The sequence below is a fragment of the Mastigoproctus giganteus genome, chromosome 2, assembly GCF_048544385.1.
Source record: "Mastigoproctus giganteus isolate SK-2022 chromosome 2, ASM4854438v1, whole genome shotgun sequence".
NCBI lineage: Eukaryota > Metazoa > Arthropoda > Arachnida > Uropygi > Thelyphonidae > Mastigoproctus > Mastigoproctus giganteus.
Genome location: NC_143576.1, coordinates 242,650,471 through 242,664,474, shown reverse-complemented (window position 1 = coordinate 242,664,474; position 14,004 = coordinate 242,650,471). Strand labels below are relative to the sequence as shown.

The 14,004-nt window shown below is 37.6% G+C and overlaps 2 protein-coding genes across 2 annotated transcripts in view; one reads left to right on the top strand and one right to left on the bottom strand.

Annotated features, from left to right (window-relative positions):
- The first annotated feature begins 2,576 nt into the window (after positions 1-2,576).
- LOC150090320 (chorion peroxidase-like) overlaps positions 2,577-14,004 on the top strand; it is a 73,550-nt gene continuing 62,122 nt past the window's right edge. The window contains exon 1 of the mRNA XM_090369077.1: positions 2,577-2,680. The gene's annotated coding sequence lies outside the window, so the exon portion shown is untranslated. The remainder of the gene's footprint in view (positions 2,681-14,004) is intronic.
- Positions 3,650-4,681, bottom strand: LOC150090323 (uncharacterized). The gene has a single exon (XM_090390267.1). The coding sequence runs from the start codon at positions 4,679-4,681 to the stop codon at positions 3,650-3,652; it is 1,032 nt and encodes a 343-aa protein (XP_090246393.1).

The following is a 14,004-nucleotide window of genomic DNA, read 5'->3' as shown; positions in this document are numbered from 1 at the left end:
ACCACACCCGCATAGTTGGATTATCAGTTGGACTAGAAATGGATTAGCAGTGTTCAATCCTCTTGAAGATCAATGTATCTGCGAACACTCAAAGGGAGTGGAAGTCTGTAGATACCATCTGGAAGCTGCCAGTTTTCCTGCAGGGCTCGTCTGATGGCACACCTACAAAGATGGGTTAGCTCAGATGGACTGCAACATCGTTGTTTCAGCAATGGGATCCATTTAAGAGTCATATCAAAGACCTTCGTGGTAGAGAAATCCCAACAGGGTATTTTGTCGTTCCACCAAGGAAAGAATCGGTGAGTAATGATATTTTGTAGGGTTTTGACGTCAAGTTGAGGGACGATACGAAGTAGAAATTTAACAGACAAAGTCTTCTTCTGAAAATGTTTCTCCTGTTCTTCAGTTGGATTGTTAAGTTCGCCGAGGATGATCCCCTCAATGCAGGCCAAAATATGGTACCACAAACGAGTTTGTAAATTTAACGAGTAGCACTTAAATCTTTTTGGATTTATGTTACATCCAAGTCTCAGCAATAGCAGTAATAGATTAGGATTATACCAGCCTATACTAAAGCCATAGAAGTCAGACATGCGGTGACAAACTGCATCAATAAAAGGTTCACCAAAATCAAAGACCAACCTGTTTACATTGGCAGCACGATGAAAATAGGACACGGGGGACTCCTGCACTGTTCTTTTATTAGGATTATCTCTCCCAGGCCATGCCCATAAGGGGATGATTTCTTCAGGATACCTTCGCTCTTGGTCGACAATTCCTTGAAAACGATCGCAGCGGTATAAGCACATTAGAACATCCTGCACCAGACTCATATTCCTAACATCTGTCCAAAAGCACACCTTAGCAGGAGCGTAAATCAGAATTTTATATTCAAAGTCATCGACTTGTTCATTTTCCCATATTTTATATAAATCCACAACGGAGAGAATGCTTTGTTCATCAATCCGCAATTTTTCATCCTCCTGTGGAGAGTTTAGCAATAGATCGACCGCCGAACATATTTCCTGGTACAAATTTTGGGAATGAATGCGACAGTTTTGTAGCTGATCCATTTTGTACTTGTAAACTACACCGGATTCGTTGATCATTATTGCATGATGAAGTTCATTCTTCAGATTGGACGCTTTGTTGCGTGTAACCATTTTTCTAAACAATACTAATAAATCCTAATAAATTTCGAAGAACAAGAATGTGGAAATTTTTACTTTATTATTAATTTTTAAACTGGACTGGATTAAACATTTCTTGATTACTTCTCTAGAACATACTCTTTGCTTTTTCTGCTAGCGAGATGTGTTTTCCTCTGTAGAAAATTATAGAATCTCTGCAGTTGTTTTAGTTGGGTTTTGCTTATCTGTAAATTGCATGTGTTCTGTGGTCGACTTTCTGTTTGCTGGACGAAAAACCAGAGTTTCTGGGAGAAAAAACCATGCTACTCTCGCCTGAGACCGACTAACTCAGCTAAGTTGTGAAAAGGGCCCATAAAAATTCCACCCGATATTGACGGGACTGGAACTCAGGTCTTTTCCACCCGGTGTGGAGAGGACGGCTATTCTACCCACCGTGTTTCCCACGCATCTGTACAGAGAATAATTTCTTAAAATGTAGGAGTTTTATTAATGTGTATTGATTAGATGGGTTTTTAAAATCTATTTTATTAAGCTATATTTTTATTAATTTGTTCATTCATTATATTTATATGCTTTTCGAGTAAAAACTATCATTACAAGTAGATAAATAAATAATTACTCGTAGCAAGGAAATTAGAAATAATTTAAGAAATAACTTTCTTTAATTAATCGTTTTAAATCCGTTTATTGATTTATCCTTTAATAAATTTAACTGTAGAGGGATCAACAAACGGCTGTTGTTCGTAAACGGCCTAGAGCACCTGCAGCACGCACCTACACTTCTCCATTTCACTGAAACCACTTTCCCATTCATATACTTACAAAACTGTTGCTGTATACAACTCTACCGTCTCCTTTCATACGTAACCACATAATTCATACTTTCGAAAGACTTGCATAGAGCGAAAGATATTTGAAGAACGGAAGCTTTGTCATGCCATGACAAGGCACATGTTCATAAATCTACATATAGCACCACATAACAATCTAAATCTATGAAAGCCTCTCCTTGTAACTATATTTATTTATGTAAATACTAGTTTACAACTGAAAAACAAAAGGCATAAATTACTTTTCTTGTTGCCCATATTGCAAGTAGGAGAAAACTGATTATCCTGACCTGATTTTGACTTTCTTCATTTCTACCAATTAATACTTGAAATATAACCACACGTACTTTATGAAAAGTAGTACATGGTAGTGTTGCTAGAATCTCACTGATTCTGGAGATAAAGCGCTTCTCCGGACTATACGAGGGTAGAGTGGTACTGGGTGTTAAGCAAAGCCATTACTTTGGGCCTTGCGTATGAGGTGCTGGAATCTTTATTACTGTCTTCAAAAACAGCTAGAAGTCGCCCTTCTGAGTGACTGCTTCTATTGATATGATCCATGTTTCTCTCTCTACATGGGATAATGCCAAAGAGATAAGGATGACTGTTTAACTTCCCTCAAGAGATCAAATGCGGATTAACAGTACTAGGATACATCTTAATCTTTGTCTGTAATATCATACGGAAGGAACAGATCAGGTATGTTTTCTCATTCATGAGTCATCTAATTAAAACAGATACAGCTTATAAACGGTATCGTTTATACCGTTTATAAGCTGTATCTGTATCTTATACAAAACCTGTCAGCTTATAAACGGTATCGTTTGAAATACCGATAGTACAGGCATTATGACTTTGTGAAAGTTTGAAGATGGTTCTTTCACTGATAAATCGTACTTAGTACAACTTATATACAACCAACCAAAAGCTAAGATTATACATATAACCTAAAGCTGAAATAGAAATAGGAATTTTTTTTTGCATCTGGTGCAAGCTGCAGTGTTATGTTATTTAATTATTCCATTTAGCCTTATTTATCTGCACAGAAAATGCAGTGCGTGTGTATTCGCATGGAAGTAGTAATGACTCAGAAACTCACTACACGCCCATATACAAAATAACTAAAGCTACGTGGTTTTGGGTTATAACATCAGAATCGCGACGGTACATAGTGTTGCCACTACTTTTTGAACATCCCTCTTACACAGTAATTCCGAAATCTAGTGTTAATTGCATATTTGGATGAAAAGTCTAAAAATAAAGGTAGAAATTGCCACCACATCTGATATCTCTTTATACGCGTGTCGATCTCAAACACAAGTAATACAATAGGGTGTGTGTGTGCGCGTCCATTTAACCTTGTGGACTTTGTTGTGGTATTGTGTTTTTCGTATTTATTTTCTGATGTCTGTCGCTTGTAAGGGCAAACTAACAGCATATACGGTGAGAGGCCAATTACAACAATTTTTTTTCTTGTAGTTTGCTGCTGCAATTAAATTAACTCAACCCCCTCTATTATTTAGTTCTTTTTTAGACACATAATAATGCTGATATCAATATCTCTTTATTAGTGCGACATACAACTGATGATAGGAAAATATGCACGTAACGCTAAATTTCCAAAGGGATTCAGCTATTCAATTGCACATTACCTTGATCGTGCATCCCTTAGTCCTCTAGAAGATCTACATATCTAAGAATACGCGGAGGAAGCGGAAGTCTCCAGATACCATCTGGAAGCTGCCAATTATCGTGCAGGACACGTCTGATGACACACCTACAGAGGTGGGTAAGTTCGGATGGATTCAGGCATCGCTGTTTCAGCAAGGGAGTCCACTTGTCCAACTTATCAAGTATAGAAAGAGCAGAAAAGTCCCAACCGGGTCTTAATTCCTCCCAAAAAAAGAGGAAATTACGAGAGATGACATTACGTAAAGTTAAGAGGTCGAGTTGAGGGATAACTCGTAGAAGAAATCGAACGCAAGTGGATCTTTCTTGCAAACGATTCTGGTCCTCTTCGGAACCAGCCTCCCCATTAAGAATGTGCCATTCCATACTCTCCAGTATGTTCTGCCACAAACGACTTTGTAAAGTGAAGGAATGAGGCCTAAACGTCTTTGGATCACACCCAAGTCTGAGGAACAGCAGTATGAGATCTGGTTGAAAAGGGGCGATGCTGTAGATGAAAAAACCTCGCATCCGTTCACAGAGCACATCAAGAAATCGGTAATCGAATCTGAACACCAACCTGTTTGCATTTGCAGCGCGATGGAAATATGACCAGCGCGACTCTCGTTCTATCACTCCGTTCTGTATATTTATTCCAGGCAGTGCCCATACCAGATCTATTTCTTCGGGATATTTTAAATCAAGATTGATAAGTCCTTCAAAATGGTCGCAGTAATACAAACACATCAGAATTTCCCCCACAAGATTCAGATCACTAACGTTGTTCCAAAAGCATACCTTAGCAGGAATGTAAATCAAAATTTTAAATTCAGAGACAATGAATCGGTCACGATTTTCATTCTTCCACCTGTTATACAAATTTATAGCAATTCGGATGTTTTGTTCAACAGTCTCTGTGCCCGTTAGTAATTCTTCGTTGTCTTCTGACGAATTCAGAAGAGCGCCAATAACTGCCCGGAATTTGTCTTCAAAATTTGTGGAGGAAATTGGGCAATTTGGAAGCCGATTCATTTTGATTTTTAAGTTTTCGTGAAACAATACTTTGGTTGGTTAATGAGAATATTTTCAACAATACTTTTTTGAACAATGTTGTTTAATAGTGAGGATTGATTCTTGTTACCTTCAATGGCAATTTTTTTTTACACATACTATATATTGAGAGTAAAAATCTCTTGAAATTAAAACTAAAAGAATGCCACCCATAGTGGATTCTTCCGCTAATATAAGCATCTATTTGACAAACCAATTCACTATTATTAGAAATATTTGTGGCACGATGGCTAGATCATCTTATAGATGTCTATATTTTTAAAATTATTTGCAAATTTTAAATGAGACGTTCTTATCAACGCATATCATTAGGACTGGTCATAAAATTTTACCATCAAACCGTTGAATATTTATTTTATACATTTTTAATAGTTCTTTTAAATAATTTTATAATAACAACTCTCCATAAATGCATCAAAAATTTCTCAGTACTTCAAACTGAGAATTTAACCGCCTGAATACAGAAAAACAACCCATTTTTAATGGGGAAAAATTCCTTTATCCAGAACTTTAAATTCTAGACTATCTTGTTCGGATCATATTGTGAGGCTGTGAGGCTGTTGTAGAATCCGAACGTATCAAGAGGAGACCACTTCGGCTTTTGTATTGGATATCCCATATCAAATCACGCTAGATTAACCCTAATGGTCTTGTTTCACATTACAGCTGAGAAATTTAAGTATCTCCAGCGTTCTATATCTATATCAAGTAACTTACTGTCACCTTCCTCCATGTCCAAATCTTGTATTACTCTACTTGACTGAATATTTATTTCATTGGACGGACTGGACATTAATAAAACTAATTGCAGTTACAAGGATGGGACGTTATTTTCAAAATCAATTTTTATTTTCAAAGAAATACCCATTCGCAGTTATCCAGAGGTAGGGATGAATGTAGGTTATTACTCTATATAGTAAAATATAATTTTTTTTAGATTAATATACATGACATTTATGCACAATTTAAAGATAATTTTTCTACTTATATTTCAAGTTTTTTTTTTATTTTATGGAACCCTAAGCACGAGAGGTTTAGAACCTTTAGTACCGTGCATGGGTTAAAGGTTGAGAAGATGAAAGAAGATACTCTTTGCTATTACATACGAATTTCTGTATATTGTAATTTTCAGGAAATACGTATGAAGGGACGTTGTTCCTGACAACGGAAGTTGAAGGAATAAATGAGGAAGAAGAAAAGTTGGTCCTGTGAGTTTTAAGCTGGACAGTAAAAGGATGCTGACTGGTTGCAGCATGTGTTTCGGAGTGGTTTGAAGAGGGAAGCTATAGAGAGAGGCCAAATAGAATTATAAAGGCCAATTCAGAAGGACAATTCCCATGGAAATATCTACAGAAAAGGCATGCAGCAGAAACAGAACGTCTATAAGACAGAGAGTAGAGAGACTTTGTTAGAGATGAGTCATTAATTAACTTAACTACCCTCTTTTGGAATTTTATATTTGAAATTTACTTATTGCCAAGAGAGCTTAGAAGTCAGAGTAATCCCTAATGTGATCTTGTCTAGAAATCTGAGTGTCATCGACGATAAGCTTAGGAGAGAAGAATCCTTTTTGTGAGATATACGACAAGACAATTTTAAAAGGCTTGAAGTCAACTAAGATATCTCTGCCCCACTGGAGAATTACCCAGAGATCAGCATTTAAGGAATTAGTAATGGATATTCGAGAAGTTGTTTGAGCAGGGCAAGTTTTCTCAAACTGGAAGGTGGAATGCAATGTGCTGTCATCGACAAAATCTGGACAGTATTTCCAGTCAATGGAAGAAGGCCATTAATATACAAGAGGAAAAGAGTGGCGGAAAGAACTGAACCTTGGGGGACACCAGCATAAGTGGAAAATTCACAAGACAGAGAGCCATCTACCATCACTCTCAGTGAGCGATCAGAGAGAAAACTGGATACTCAACTACAAAAAAAAAGTTGAGAAACCATAAGATGGAAGCTTGTTTAGAAGACTTTTATGCCAAATACTATCAAAATCCTTTGAAATGTCAAGAGCAACTGCTTTAGTTTCACCAAACGTTTCGATTGAATTTGTCCATAGATAGGTAACATAAGCCAGAATATCACCAGTGGATCGACACTGATGGAATCTATACTGGAGATCATTGATCAGATGGAAGGTTTATAGATAGTTTAAGAATTGGCTGTTAATAGATTTCTCCATTACTTTAGAAAGAGTAGAAGTATGCAATATGTAAACAAACATTATACAATTTGACATATTTAAGTACATACAGTAAGTAAAATTGTTCTATGATTATAACACGAAACATATTTTCTACTAAAAATATTAAAATTTCTCAATATATTTCGCTAGTTTATGTTAAACTTGATCAATAGCTTTATATATCAGTATAAATAACGATATCAGAAAAATAAGGGACGTAGTAGTAGTAGTGGAATGTGATTCAAGAAAACAAGTGTATTATGCAGTATCAGCCAAAAAAAAATCACACCATTCCCTCCAAATGCCTGTCCAGTTCCTCAAATTTATTCAACCCATCAACTTCCACAACGACAGATGAAAGTTTGTTCCAGAAATTAACCACCCGCTGGCTAAAGGCAAATTTCCGCACATCTATTCTACATCTGTCCTTTCTTAATTTGAATTGATACCCCCTTAGGTTCGTAATCTGAACAAGTGGAAGGATGCCATCAGAATTCAGCGTGCTCAACCCATTCAAAGCCTTATACACCTCAATCAGATCACCGCGCAGGTGATCTGATTGAGGTGTATTACTATAATAGGTCCCTTATTGTGTAAATAAAATGGACGAACTTGAGCTTCAAGTGACCAGTTAAGGCTAATATCGTAAGAATAACTGAAACATGGTGCCATCCGGAGGAGATAGGAGATGATGAATTTCACCTTGGTGAGTATTTAGAAGAGATAGGGATGGGGGTCGAAGGAGGTAGGGAAGTTATGTTATTATCAAAAGCTGTTTCAAAGCAACAATACGGTTCCCAGAACCTTATCAAATTCAGGCAGATGTTAAATTAAGAATATTCAGTTAAAGGAACATTAAGTAGTAGAAATCATAGTGTATTTGATGTGGGATTTTCTTAAAGATATAACAGCTGTCATTGGCAAAGGGAAGGGATTTTTGTATTCATAAGATGACTACAATGGTCGTAAACGGTGTTTAAAGTCTAATGGTACCAGTTGTTTCTAACAACTGCAAATTCTAAATGAGAATTGTTCAGGAAGTAATCCTAGAAGCTACTATGCTCTCTATGTGAGATATTTCTCAAGGTTTAGATCTAAATAGATGTCAATTGAGCTGATTAAACTAGTGGCAGAGAAAAAATGCATGGGAGGATTATAAATTATCCAGAAAGCCTTTGGCCAAGGATGCCAAAACAGGAAGCAAAGTTTTCCAAAGAACCAACTGTGGAAGAGGAAGTGTCGAAGTTAAAAGTAAATAAGGCTCTTTAAGCTGCTGGAATTGTCCAATTATATTAAAAGAAGCAACAAAAGAGGTAAGCAAATCTTTACCCATAATTATGAGATCATCGTTGGATTCAGGGGGTCCCGATGGACTGGAGATGTGCCAATGTATCCCCATTTCAAAAAGGGGACTCAAAGGATGAAATGAACAATTAAGACCTGTTAGCTTGACTTTTGTTTCAGAGAAAATAATGGCGCCACTTGTTAAAGGACTTAATGCATGGCCGTATTGATAGCTACGTAGTTATACGGCAATCACAGCCTGGATATTTTATTTTATTTTACTTTTAACATATAATATACACAACAGACATTCGCCCAGTTAAAGTGTATAACAGAGCAAAGGTTGTACAAAACATAATAAATGGTAGACTAATACACTTTGTACAATGAAAGTTAATTCAAACGGAAAAAGTCCAATTCACGAAAATAAAAAGATATTCATGACGTCAAGTCCAGCGCTATGAAAACTCGCAGAAAGCAGTTTGCTGCAGGAAACATCATCATCATCACACACACACACACACACACACACGAATTAATGAGGACATCTTTAGCCCAGAACTCATCCGTCAATCAATCAGCCTACTCCAAATAGTTCTGTGAAACTGTTTCTTGTTCACAGCCATATCCAAGTCAAACTTGTTCATGAGTGCCAATGTTCTTTTGAAGAAGGAGTTCCTGGATATTTCTAATCTAGAATTACCGATGTGGAATGGAGTCTTCTGTCTAGTAGCCACCGCTGGAGCGTGAAGGTTAATGTGGCACAGAAGATCCGGCAGGTAGGTTGAACCAGCGATGATGAGGTACAACAGTTTTAAATTAAGAACAGTTCGCCGAGTTTCCAGAGATTGAAGCTTGAAGTAGGAACAGAGATTCCGGTAGAAGATTCTGTGGTAAAACATGGGGTTACGTCTGGAAAGATAGTGGATAAATTTCATCTGGAGCGATTCTATTTGCTGTATCAAGTATGCATAGTGTGGGTTCCATATAGGAGAAGCAAACTCCACTATAGGGAGTACAGTTGTCTTGAATAGGAGCACAGAGAACTGAGGATCTTGAAATCTGTACGTCTGCCGTTTAATGAAGCCAATTTGTTTTTTCGCTTGGTTTAATATATTCCTAACATGTTTATCAAACTCACATGTAGCGGTAAAAGTAACTCCCAGATCTTTAACTTCGTCAACTCTGGAAATCGGCATCTCCTTGATGTAATATTCATTAACTAAAGTCTTAGTTTTCCTCGAAGCTGCAAAGGAAATAGAGCTGCATTTCCTAGTTTTCTCGGAAAAGGAGGAGAAAAAGGTCGCAGAAAGATCTGCTTTAGTTTTGTCACAGGTTATTCCGATGATTAGATCATTGATTCCGATGGCTTGCATCGGAATCAATGATCTAATAACTGTTGAACAGTTATTAGAATTCTTTAGCAGTATATCTTGTCTGACGAATCTGGTCGGATACTATGATGCAGTAACAAAGAAACTGGATGCAAAAAAGTGATTCTGACCATTTTATACTTAGATTTTCTGAATAGCGTTTGACTGAACACAACATGTAAAAATGCTGTATACAAATTAGAGAGATGTTGCTTTAAGGGCAAGTTACTACTATGGATAAACGGATGGTTGAGAAGAATTAGGCTATCAACGATCAACAATGGTTATCAATGATCATTGCTCCTCATGGAATAATATTATTAGTGGATTTCCTTAGGGTTCACCGCTGCCCCCCTTATCGTTTTCAATATTTATTAACGACGTTGATATCATACCAATTGGGTGGCATCACAAACACGGAGATTAATGACATACTGTACTGCAATATGCTATCAAATATTATGTTTGATAATGGTGCCATCTGACAATAGATGGCACCATTATCAAACATAATGGTGCCATCTATTGTCAGAAATGTATTATATTAAATAGTTCATTTTGCCGTGGTGCCATCTATTGTCAGGAAGGTATTACATTAAATATTTCGAAGCAGATCTTTGGATCAGAAGAAAAAGAGCACTAAAAGCGGGACAGCGCTATAAGGGGGAGTGCTATAACGAGAGTTTATAACCTTTTGTACTTTTGCTTATGAGGAGAGAAGAACCGAATCACGTGAACTAATTTAAAAAAATGGAATATTTGTTTCGAAAAATATCCAAGAGCATTTATCAATAGTTGTCTTGAAAACCCGAGGGCCTGAATTGATACACGAACTTAATACTTTGTTAATTTACATTGATATCCGTAACTCCCCACTAGTAAAGAGTCAGTAGTCACTCAGTGGTTAAAAATTAAGGGGGTTAATTAAAGTTCCTTAAAGAATATAGTTGGGGAGGGACGTTACGTGGTTATTTTCCATTAAGATTATTACTATATCTAATACCATCATATACCACGTGAAATTAATAATATAGTTTATCAAGCTATTCAGTTATAGAGCAAGCCTACAAGAAGCTACGCAACCTGTACACGGCCTACATTGATTACCGCAAGGCCTTCGACTCCGTGCCTAAACTGGCTAATCGAGACGCTGAAGATCTACAGTGTCAAAACAACAGCGAAATCGAGTACCACCATCAAAATCGAGAATATCACAACCAGACCGATCCCCATCAGGAGAGGAATCTTTTAGGGAGATGCCCGAGCCTACCCACTGTGGTTCTGTCTAGCACTTAACCCACTATCCACCATGCTCAACAACAGCAAGTATGGATATAACCTCATGGAAAGAAGGAAGAAAAAACCTGTACACTCTCTCCCACCTGATGTACGTGGATGACATCAAGCTCTACAGGGCAACCGAGAAGAAACTCCAGTAACTACTCCGGATCACGATCACGAACGGATTCAGCAATGATATCATGATGGTATTTTATCTAGACAAATACAAGGTCCACGGATTGCATCAGGGGAAATTAGTCAGCCGAAACTACCAGCTACAGACTGGTAAAGAGATCGAAGCCATGAGAGGGGAAGAGACCCACAAATACCTGGGGATGATGCAGGCTCAGCATTTAAAGCACAAGGAGATAAGGCCCGCCTGACCGAAAAATACTATCAGAGACTCAGAAGTCTGCCCAAAACAAAGCTGAACCGAGGGAGCACAGTTAAAGCCATAAACATCTATGCAATCCCATAAACACCTATTCAAGTACACAAAAAACCTTATTTTCTAATACAAATTTGTTATATGAATTGCCGAACTAAGACTGTATCCATAACCCAAGGTAATAATGATTTGAAACTTTTTCCACAGTTTGAAATTTGCAATTCAGGAAATTCTGATCACGAATGCCTTCATGATCAGAATTTCAAGTGTGGAATGGGGAATGCTAGTAGAGGAGCCTCGTGGATTGGCACCTCTCCAGTCCATGAGCTACGACATACACTCACGCTTCGTGACCTGAACATCCTTGACGCTTACTCAAAAAAAAAAAAAAAAAAAACTTATCAAGTCTTCAGCCAGACGGACAAACTGATTCTAATAGGCGCTTTCACATTGCTACAAGATATATATATATATATATATTGCATAAAAAAATATAATTAACAAATAAAATATTTCATATTAGAGTTACCCGAAAAAACATCATTCATCCACGTGCGTTATCTGCAAATTGCATGTGTTCTGGTTGGTTTTTCCTGATTTGCTGATCGAAAGCCCTCGTGGATAGTACAGTTGGTAGAACCGCCGTCCTCTCATATCGGTTGGAAAAGACCTGAGTTCGAGTTCAGTCGATGACGTGAGGAATTTTTATGGGTCTTTGTCACAACAGGACTGAGTTACTCGGTCTCAGGCGAGGGTTGCATGGTTTTTTCTACCGGAAACTCGGGTTTTTCGTCTAGGAAACAGAAAATCGACCACAGAACACATGCAGTTTACAGACGGTGTACACGGAGCAATATGATTTTAGCTGCTGATGCTCATAAAATCCTGTTACCACAACAACCACGCTGATCGAAAAATAAATAAATAAATAAATAAAAAATGGGATTTCGGGAATAAAACGTTTTCTATCCTCGCCTGATTAACTCAGCCATGTGAAAAAATGGCCTTTAAAATTCCTCACGTGATTGGCGGTATTCGAATACAGTCCTTTTTCACGCGGTGTGAGAAGACAGTGATTATAACCACTGCTACACGCGAGGACTGAGATTGACATCAAAATACCAACTATTTGAGAGAAAAAATTTGAAAAAAAAAGAACATATTTGAAAAACAAAATTATCTAAAGTTTCAGGAGGGTTATACGATATCGAGTAATAAATAACAAAACAGATCAAGCAAACTCGTATCGCTACATTCCATCTCTCAACAGTCAATTTGATAATGGAAGCGGTTGAAGTTCAGCCGCCATCGCGGATCATCAGTACAACATCTGATACTGAAACGTGAACCATTTCAAATACGAAATAAGAGTAGCGAAAGAAATTCGACGCGTCACAAATATAAACAGTGCTCGGCAGCTCCTATAATCAGTGTCGAATCGAAATGTACAGAAAGGACAAGGGGAGAGAGAGAGAGGGAAATCGTTTTCAGCTGAGAACGATCCCAGTGGATTTTCAGCTGAGAACGATCCCAGTGGATTTTCAGCTGAGAACGATCCCAGTGGATTTTCCACTGAGAACGATCTTAGTGGATTTTCCCTGGGTACGATCCACCCTGGAAGTTTATAAATCTCCTTTGGCGAGATAACTCTGAGTTGGACACTGATTGCTGTTGTTGTTGTAGGATTTTAGGAGCATGAGCGACTAAGGCTATATTGCTCCATCTACATTCTCTGTAAATTTAATGTGTTCTGCCGATTTTCTGTTTCCTGGACGAAAAACCAGAGTTTTTCGTCCAGGAAATTCGATTAACTCAGCCACGTTGTAAAAAGACCCATAAAATTCCTTACGTCATTGACGGGACTCGAACTGAGGTCTTTTCCAACTGGTGTGAGGAGGAAGGCGTGCATTGAACATGTTCCGTTATGCTGGTAAAAAAAGAAAAAACAAAAACTTCCGAATTTACCTAGTCCTTGAAGAAACCAACAAAGTTATAAAGGAGATGTGCGTACGATTCATTGGTCCAATAACTTCGTCCATAAAAGTACGTCCTTGTGTTCAGGAAGCAGAAGAGTTGCTTTGACTTCAAGGTGGTGGATCAGTTTGTCCATCTGGCTGATCGGATTTGGCTAAGTTGGTTTTCTGAGTAAGTGCCAAGGCTGCTAAGTCCACTAAACGTCATTACAGTATATGTCTGTGTTCATGATGGTCTGGAAAAGCGCCAATCCATAGCCCATCCTTTACACTATTGGACAACATTTGAGATCTAATAGAGTTCACGCATTTCTCTTTTGAAAATCGAACTGAAATTGGACACAAATGAAGTAACTGATACGGAAAGAAATATGCATTTCATTCCGATATGTAAATATGGGGATTAAAAATACAACGATGTAATCGTGCATCACTCAGGTTGATTGTGCAGGGATATTGCTATTTCTGTTTTTCCTAAAGCAGCGCCTCTGGTGGTATTTCTCTTCATTGCCATATCTCGTTTATTTTCATGAAGAAAGAAGTCAGTTTAAACGCCTGAAGATGCTACTTTGTACTTACATTGTATACGTTTGTTGGAGCAAACCATATCGAAAGCAGCGCTAGGTAGAGCAATTATACCAAACAAGTAACAAATAATATGAAATTGAAACGCAATAAACATTTAATGAGCTATTAACGTAATTTCACAACGTGGCTGAGTTAGTCGGTCTCAGGAGAGGCAGTATGTTTTTTTTCTTCAAGAAACTCGGATTTTTCTTACAGAAAACAGAAAATCG

Coding starts and splice junctions, on each gene's coding strand:
- LOC150090323 (XM_090390267.1), bottom strand. CDS start 4,681: ATGAATCGGCTTCCAAATTGCCCAATTTCCTCCACAAATTTTGAAGAC.